The sequence below is a fragment of the Theobroma umbraticum genome, unplaced genomic scaffold (assembly GCF_002168275.2).
Source record: "Theobroma umbraticum cultivar Fairchild unplaced genomic scaffold, ASM216827v3 scaffold_204.0, whole genome shotgun sequence".
Taxonomy (NCBI): Eukaryota; Viridiplantae; Streptophyta; class Magnoliopsida; order Malvales; family Malvaceae; genus Theobroma; species Theobroma umbraticum.
Genome location: NW_018397267.1, coordinates 5,344,619 through 5,354,108, shown reverse-complemented (window position 1 = coordinate 5,354,108; position 9,490 = coordinate 5,344,619). Strand labels below are relative to the sequence as shown.

Here is a 9,490-nt window from a genome sequence, read left to right as displayed (position 1 = left end):
TAGATAAAGTCTTTAGGACATAATAGCCTTGCAAAAAAATTATAAAAGTTATAATTATGATATTCTTATGCATCAAAGCTTTATTCCTAAATATGTTCCCAGTTATTGTATTGTCAAAAATAAAGACATTAACAATGCTCAAATGGTGGTACATGCTAAGCCTCTTTACTTTGAAAATAAGCAATTGACCTCATAGGTTGAAGTACATGAGATGCATGGGGATAGTATGTGGTGCTTGTTAAGCAACAAGTTCACTGAAATGACCCACTATAAGAGTTTTATTTGATATTTCGCTCAAGTATCTATGAAAATACTTTCATGTGTCAGTACTATAAGCAATCTTTAGACTTGTGATATTAGGTCATCTTGTATATGAATTGTCATATTTTGATTTCACCTCTATGGGTTTAGAGATGACTAGCTGCTTAAATAGGATGCTTTTAAGTATGACATGAAGCATGCAAAAATGAATAAATAGTCTAGAGAGGATTCATCACTCTAAGTGATTTGAAAGGGACATATTTCATTTGCTCCTAACTTATTTTGACTAAAAGTTCTTAACCAAGGCAATTTTGATAGGTCAATATAGAAACTGCAAGACTAATATGGATAAGTTAGAAAGTAAAAACCGAGCCAAGCTTTCCATATATCTAGGATATATAATGAAAAAATTGAATTACATTGAGATACTGTACATTGAAAGGTTAGTCAAACCATATTAACTCTCTTGACGTTTGAGTGGTCATGATATATTGTTAGATGTCGTTCATGATCTATAAATATAAATAAAAATTTTTAGTTGAATTAATTTATATTTATTGTCAACATGTTAGGTACCTAATGGGTCACACACATAAGGTGAATTGTCAAAATTAATTTGAGTTCAATTGGATATGATCTAATTGATTTTATAGAGGCTCAATTTAATCAAGTATTAGGCTAAATCAAATATGATTCGATGGAACATTAAATAAAGGTCTAATTAGCCTAAAACATTTTTTAATCCTTGATGAATATAAAATAAGTTAATTCACTCTCTAAAAAAAATCCTTTAGTCGTCTTTTGAACGCATAGAAGAGTTTTTTTTTTCTTGAATTCATAGAATAGTTTTGTTTTATTTTCTCATATGTTGAGATAGGATCACAATAAAAAAAATACACAAAAAAAACTCAAAATTGAGAGTTTATTAGCACAAACTTTGACTTAAAGATTTACATACTCTTAATAAAGAGATTTCGATAAATTACTGTGTAGATTACTTTTAGAGACAGAATAATTGTGTTGTTATAGTTCAATAAGTCATAGTTTGTGTACAAAACTCAAAAACGAAAACCCAAAGAAAATTTCATTAAAGAAAGCAGATATCAAATTTTTAAATATGTTAAAATCTTTCTCCTATAAATTTTTTATTAATTTTAATTAAAATGATTCATAATTTAAAAAATTAAAATTTTAATAATATTTTATTACATATGATCCATCTTAGCATTATTCGAATCCCTAGCAACCCGTAGGCTTGACGTTATGAAACAGTCTATACCAACCCTTCACTGCAATCTACAAGACATTATAAGGAATCTCTTTTGACAAAATAGGAAAAAGAATAAAAGTGGGATTGTTGAAAGTTCCCTTCATAGGCAGATCAACTCTCTTAATTAATGAAAATTAAAGATCAATGGAACTGAAAATGCTTCAAAACTGGTTTACAGAAATAAAAGAGATCAACCGCAGATATTAGGAAAACAAATGGATCCAGGAAATGACAAAAAGAAAAACTTTTTCCCTACGTCAAAAATGGATCCAAGGAACAAATCAACCATAGATCTAAGGGAGGAAGGAGGGCCGAGGGAGACCTGAAATGGTTGGGAGGTGAGGGTCGAGGGAGACTTGAAATGGTTGGCAGGTGAAGCCGAGGAAGGAGGGACTAGGCAGACAGAGGCTGTGCTTACCGTGCTTAGACAGAGGGAGGGGAAGGGAGTTTTCTGAGGAACGCTGTAGTAATAAGCTTGCAGAAAGTATTTTCATGCTTGCCACACGGACACTGATGATTTTTTGTTTTCCTTTCCTTTTATTTTTATTTTTAAATTTATTATATAAGAGAAAACGTCATTAATCATTATTACATAAAAAATTTATTAAAGTTACATTAATAAATAAATATTCGTCACTCATCGTAGAAATTCCAGTTCTTCCTATCATCAAAGTACCATAATCTTGATAATGTTATGCCTCTCTAAATTCATTTAAATACATGTTAAATAGTAGGAATATTGTCCTCTTTTTTATATGGGAAATAATACTAATACTATTATTAGATTATTAATACATTGAATTAGGTCGGGCCGGCCTCAGCTCTGAAAATGAAATCTTAATTCAGAGGCGAACCTCAAAATTCATCGGGCCCAAATGGTTTTGCCAAGCTTGAACCAATACAAAACGCTATTGATTTCTGCTGAAAAAGTTAAATTTGGCAATTCGGAATTGGGAGGGCTTAAGAGCAGGACAACGTGTCTACCATTATCACAACAGAAAGTACTGGCTGATTTCACAAGACCAACGCCGAGGGCCACTACTTTTCTTCGACTCTTACACTTAGGTGACTTTTGGTATCATGGGTGTAAATCATTTCTTGTAATGTGTTTATTAAATTACATTGTAGTGTTTTTTTGTAACATATCACTTAATATAAGATTTCAATGCAATACATTGCAGCCAATGGATGTAATGTGATTGCAGTCAAAATCAATACAATCACATTACATTGCACTCTACAATGTTCTTAAAAACAATTTTATCTTTCAACTTTATTATCTTATTAAAAATTATTATAATATTATAATTAAAATAAATATATAATATAAGAATAAAAATTAAAATAAAATAAAATATAAAAATTTATATTATAATAATATAGATAAAACAAATTAAAATAAAATATATAATATAAAAAATATATTTAAGAAATGAAAATAAAATATATAAAATTATAATATAAATAAATAAAAAATATATGACATTAAAAATATATTTAAAATATGATATTATATAAAATTAATAATATATAATATAATATATTAAAAATAAAATATAAAATATTATAATAATAAATAAAATAAATATATGACATTAAAATATATTAAGAAATGATATTATATAAAATTATAATATAAAATATAAATATATTAAAAATAAAATATAAAATATTATAATAATAAATAAAATAAAATATATATATTTAAAATATATTTAAGAAATGAATATTATTTAAAAATTAATAATAAAAATATAATATATTAAACTTATATTTTAATAATTAAGGATAATTTTGACAATTAGCATTACATTCCAACTATAAGTACTTGTAAACCAAACACTGCAATGTTATATTCCTTACATTTTAATCATTATTTTACTTACATACCAAACATGTAATGTTATTTTCCCTGTAATCACATTACTTGTAATTACATTAACTGTATCACATTACATTGTTATGTACCAAACGCCACCTTAAATTATTAGATAGAGACTGAAAACAAGATACTGTATAATCACTGAGAGTACATGTCAAGTGGGAGCCTAGGCTGTGCCACAGCCTCAAGTGGGAATTTTTTAGGAGTGGAACCGAAAGTTTCCTCCATATTGAGATCTTCTTTTGCCATGTTACCAGGCAATTTCCAAGTAAACCCATGTAAAAGATTAGCCAAACTTGCTTGAATGACCTTAATCCCGAGAGGATATCCAGGGCACATCCTCCTTCCAGCCCCAAACGGGAGCAGCTCAAAATCATGTCCTTTGACATCGATAGCCTTCCCAATGAATCTGTCGGGGCAAAATTCATCGGGGTTGTCCCAAAGAGTAGGGTCTCTCCGCGATTGTCCATACGTTTACGAGAACTCTAGTGTCCTTAAGAATGTCATAACCAGCTATTTGGCAGTCTGCTCGAGCAAGGCGAGGCACCAGCATGGGTGCCACAGGGTGCAACGCATGTCTCTTTAGCATTGAGTTGACGTAGGGTAGGTTCGCAATGTCATTTTCTTCTACCCATCTATCTCTGCCTATCCTCCGAGTTCTTCCGTGGCCTTCGCAAAATTTCTGGCTTTTTCAAAAGCTCCGAAAATGCCCATTCTATGGTCACTGCTGAATCTCGGTTCCACCAGCTATCAAATCCTGAAACATCCGTAATTCAAATATTACTAAAAACATAAACTAATGTTGCCCAAAATGAGAAATCAACTGTCTATTTCTTTCTTTCTTTTCTTTTGTAAAGGAAATTTTCTGTAGGTGTAACTCCATCTTCCATAGGCAGAAAGGGAAAGCAACCAAAGTCTTTAATAATTCATATTAAAGCCAAAAACAATAAAAAAAATTTAGTGATGCACGGAGCCCACTGGGAAGCGCACTACACAAACATCACATCTGTGTGTCTGCTTCACCAATAACAACAATAAACAATGACTTCACCATCTTTTAATTAAGAAGTTACTCAGTTTTTTTTTCTCCCTTTTTTACGTGGAAGAGAATGGCTACTTTAATTATTTATGATGACAAGAATAATGAAGTCTGAATATGCATTCCATTATTGATATATCCTTTGTGCAAGAAGGTTATTTCCCTTCTAATGGGGATGGAAACTGACTTGCAGGTCCCCCCTTTTGTTATGCTATGAGTATCCAATTTCTTTCTTTTTTTCATTTTTAGCTTAAAGTCGGAGTGATATGATGGCAACTATACATCGACCTTTCTAGTAAATTGCAAGGAAATTGAAATGATCAAGGACTTGATGACTTGATCTAGGTCAAGACTCAACAAGGCACCACTCATTTTGAGTAGACAGCCGACAGCGAACAGAAAATCCACGAACGTGTATTCTTGGTTTATATTTTATAAACAAACAGAAATTTCAATAAATATTCTATTTCTCTATTGGCTAAAAAAATGATCTTTTTACGCACATAGAGAGAGAGAGAGAGAGAGAGAGAGGGGAGGGAGGTGACCCGTTACCTGAGTAAATGCCTTAACACCATTCCTTTCAAGCTTGACATCAAGATTGGGATCATCAGCTAGCTGCAAAAGCACATCCACCATATCCTTAGCAACATAATCTTTGTCCCCTTTTCTCCTAGCATTATGTTCATCCAAAACGTGCTCCAAGAATCTGTCGAACTTCTTGCTCAGTGCTTCATTCTCTTAATATACCTTGCAAATCCAGGAAACTGAGCCAGGGAATCGAGTCGCCTATATCCAGCACCCCGTTAAGCAGGAACAACTCATCAAGCATCTCTTGAACTCCTTCGGGGAGACAATCTCATTTTCACAGTCCCATCCGTGTATTTTTTCCCCAACACCATTCTACTGATTACGTTAAGACTCAAACTCGAAAGATGATCTTTCAAACAAATTGGGGTACCGGATAAGCTGTACAAGCCTTTTAGGAACAAATTCATTTCTTCTCTTCGGATATACTCGTATGACTCTAGGCGTTTCGCACTAAAAAGTTCTGTTAGGCACATTTTACGTGCTTGACGCCAATACGGGCCGTACGGCGACCACGTAATATCAGAGTAATCGTAAGTAGTGTATTTGCCTGCGGCAATTTTAGGCCGGCCAGCGAAGGTAACATCATGAGTTCTAAGAATACTCTTGGCAATTTCAGCAGAAGAGCCCACGACAACGGGGAATGACCCGAACCGAAGTTGCATGATGGGCCCATATTTTTGGGAAAGGGCATGGATGGACCGGTGGAGCGAGCCCATGAGGTTGAGGTTGCCGATTATGGGCCAGGGCTTTGGACCGGCGGCAAGTTGAGTTGACGGCGACGCGGAGACGGAGGGAGAGGAGGACGATGGCTAGTGTGGCAAGCCATGCTGCTAAGTAAGAGGCCCAAGATGGAGTTTCCATTATTCTGTTATCTAGTAATGGGAATGGGGATGGGATGGAGGTGATGATGATGTACAAAGAGTTGAGTGTGAAAGGGTCGCAATGAGTAGCTTGTATTTATAGACGAAAAAAGGAAAAAAAGGATAGGATCGAAGTTCAGAGACAATAATAGTTTAAGTTATGGGATAACTACTCTGCAGTGGCGTTATTTGTGTGATGTGGGGACATGGGATGAAATGTGTTCCTCGCTCGAATTATTTACTTGAACAGTGGAATCCAAATAGTCCCATTGCCCATTGATTTCCTGTTATAATTTCCACCCGAAAATGGGCTGTAGCTATCACTTTGTTTTTTTGCAAAACAATAGAGAATTCATGAATCACAAAGAAACACAATCTTTGGAGAAACGTGAGACAGAGTCAAAAGATGAAAAGAAAAAACCAACCCGAATCAGTAATAACCACAAAAAAACCAACATCAACCTAGCAAAGGAACGGAACCATCAAGCAGTAGAAAAGAAAGACAAAACCACCAAGGAAAAAACAATGGTTGGTGAAGCTATCAAGGAGTTCAGATGGCTTTGACCACTGACTTTGAACTTCGTGGAAGTTCCTGCTAACTCTCTCCTCAGCTTCCTGGAAGTTTCAGACTTTTCGCTTTGCATGAATCATGATGACTTGGGTGGAAATTACTTAGTTGCACTTGAAGTTGACCTGAGTCAATGCATTGCACTTGAAGTTGACCTGAGTCAATGCAGGCGGTGGCTCCATTCTTAGTGGCTCAGAGATTAACCTTCCTTTGTTTTCTTTTGTTTGAACTGGCTTGCTTTTCGTTTTTCTACATCATGAAACCCCTGACTACGTAGAGCCAATGAGAAATTTCATCCCAAGTAGGCAACTTGTTTTCCTTTTGCTATGAATCCCAAGGCAAATTTCAGTTAAAAATATGAATAATTAAAAAAAACATTTTATGTGTTTTTTTTTTGAAATTAAGAAAAAGGAAACTCGGATACATATAATTTCTTTAAGTAAAATAATAAATACATTTATCATTAAGTCCATTATTCAAATAAAAATATTTTATGATTTTATATATACAATATTAAAGGCATGTTTCATGTTATATATCCTAACATTTATCTTAATTCTTATCCTTGTTGTTCACTTCTCTTTTATGGTATGTTTCACTTGTTTTGAATAAATAAATTTATTAATTCAAATAATATGTTCCTGTAAAAAGAGTTTATATATGAAAAACATGTTTTTAACAAAATACGTTTAAATTAATTAGTGTAATTTTAAACCATAATTTTAGTCCAAAATATATTTTCAAAAACTCATTCTTAATTTTGACATTAAAAAAAAAACGCTGCATTGTATATATACATCTTGTAAATAAATGTGAACCTAAGTTTAAAGTATAAGACTTTTATGAGTATGGTTTTGTCATATTCACTAATTCTCTAAAATAAACTTCCTTGACTATGCTCTCAAGGGAGGTTGAGGTCTCTATGACTTTTTGGGCCCTCGCCTGATTATCACCAAATCTAATTAGCAGCTCAAAATTGGCAAACTTCATCAAATCTTCTTCTCTTTTTTGTTTTTTAATGAAAAACTTTCAATATATCGTAATCAGTGAAATTAATGACAAAATGAGTAATCAATGAAATTAGTTAAACTATCCTTATTAGAGTGATGACCACGAAGGGAAGGTATGAACCTATTTATAGTTATAGATAAACCCAATCAACCTAAAGATAAGTTTGTCAGTGGGGGGTTTTTAATTTTTTTTAATTTTTATGAGTATAAAATTATAAATATATAAGTTTGTCACCTTTATTTAATTTAAATGAATTGGTTTGGCATTGTGGTAAATCATTTTTGTTAAATTTTAGAGGTTCGGATTCAATTCTTTGAGGTTCAAAATTTGAAGTTATTTTTCTTTCTATTTTATAAAGCAAATTCAAATTTTGAAATTATTTTTTTTTCTTATGGAGTAAAAGATGCACTGCTTAATTATAAGTGTAATCAAAATTTTGAAATTATTTTTCTTATTTTTCTTTTTTTATTATGAAGTAAAAGATATATTGCTTAACTAAGTTTAAAGAGTATAATTACCTAAAAAGTATAATTTTTTATTTTGATTTTTCTCACAATCTATTGATTTGATTAAAACACTTATACAATATGTACTTTTCTTAAAAACTTTTTATTTTTTAAATGTAATTTTACTAGAATAGTTTGTATTATTGTATAAAATATTATGGTTCTATGAAGCAAAAGATGCATTGCTTAATTGTCTAAAAAAGATAATTTTTTAGCTTCACTTTTCTTATAATCAGTTGATTTGATTTAAGCAATTATGCAATATGTCATATGTTAACATGAAAAACTAAATAAGAATGTAATTAAAATATTTAAAAAAGTTCAATAATTTTATCTTATTTTTTAAATTAAATAGGTACAAAGTAATTGCTAGAAATATTAACACAAATTTAGTTATCAATGAATTTGAAAGTATGAAAGTACGTTGAGCATAACTTACAATGCCTAATGTAAAAATCTAATATTAATTTTTTTTCTACTTTATGTTTATTTATATTAATGAATTTGAAAACTTATATTCAAATTGTTAATAAAATTTTATGTTATAATTTAATTTTATTTCAAAAGAGATTAATTTTTTGCTTTGAATGGAGTCATTGATTCGATCCATGACTTTGTATGATTGCTCTTTAACCATTGTTCAAATAAAATCCTAAATCCACCATTAGCTTCCCTATCACAAAATTAAAATTAAAAACATTTATTTGATGGAGCTATTTCCTATTAAAGAACAACCAAAAAGCAAACATGTAAGGCACTCATACAATACTAGCATGTTAATTATTCAATTCAAACATAAAACAATAACTTTTAACAACCATCTCCTTGGAGTCATCCATACCTAATTCTTTTTTTTCTTGGATAACACACCTAACTCATTTTTAATTTCTTAAATGTAATTATGAAGACAAAAATATATAATTTCTTTATTTTCTTCGCTTTAATTTTACTTATTTCTAGTAGTATGGTTTGTTGTTTAATGTGAAAACTTAAAAGGATAGTTGGCCGCAATTTTAACATTGAATAATTATTATAGACCGAACAAGTCTTTAATTTATTTTCAACTTTATTGCTACCCCTTTCTGTTTCCACGGCAAAATGATAATAAATAAAACAAATAGTCTAAAGGAAATGTCGACAAAGACTTGCTGTGGATGGGTCATTATCCTATGAATAATCTATAACTATTTTTAAAGGACAAAAAAGGGCTTTCTTGCTGGACATTTGGCAATATTGTCTAACAGAGGAAAGCTCTAAGGGGCTTCCCTCCTTTAATATGATTATTACTGTCTTTTTTTTCTTTGATTTGTCGAAACTTACTATTAAATATTAAATTATATTTAATAAATATTAAATAGTAATTGAAATGTAATTATCTTTTTCTTTACATTAAAAGTTAAAAAAAATTTGAATTCAACTATTTACTTAAGAAAACATATATACATGTCAATTATTGAATCAAATTATATAATATAATTTTTGTTATCAAATTAAAATATGCAACT

The 9,490-nt window shown here is 30.9% G+C and overlaps 1 protein-coding gene across 1 annotated transcript; it reads right to left on the bottom strand.

Annotated features, from left to right (window-relative positions):
• Positions 1–3,359: 3,359 nt before the first annotated feature.
• Positions 3,360–6,381, bottom strand: LOC110423834 (trimethyltridecatetraene synthase-like). Its single transcript, XM_089784826.1, is given in 9 exon segments — positions 3,360–3,869; positions 3,871–4,063; positions 4,065–4,146; positions 4,149–4,170; positions 5,005–5,185; positions 5,187–5,286; positions 5,289–5,318; positions 5,321–5,820; positions 5,822–6,381. Coding segments are annotated over 9 exon segments (1,506 nt in total). The 5' UTR covers positions 5,902–6,381; the 3' UTR covers positions 3,360–3,551.
• Between the last annotated feature and the right edge of the window lie 3,109 nt (positions 6,382–9,490).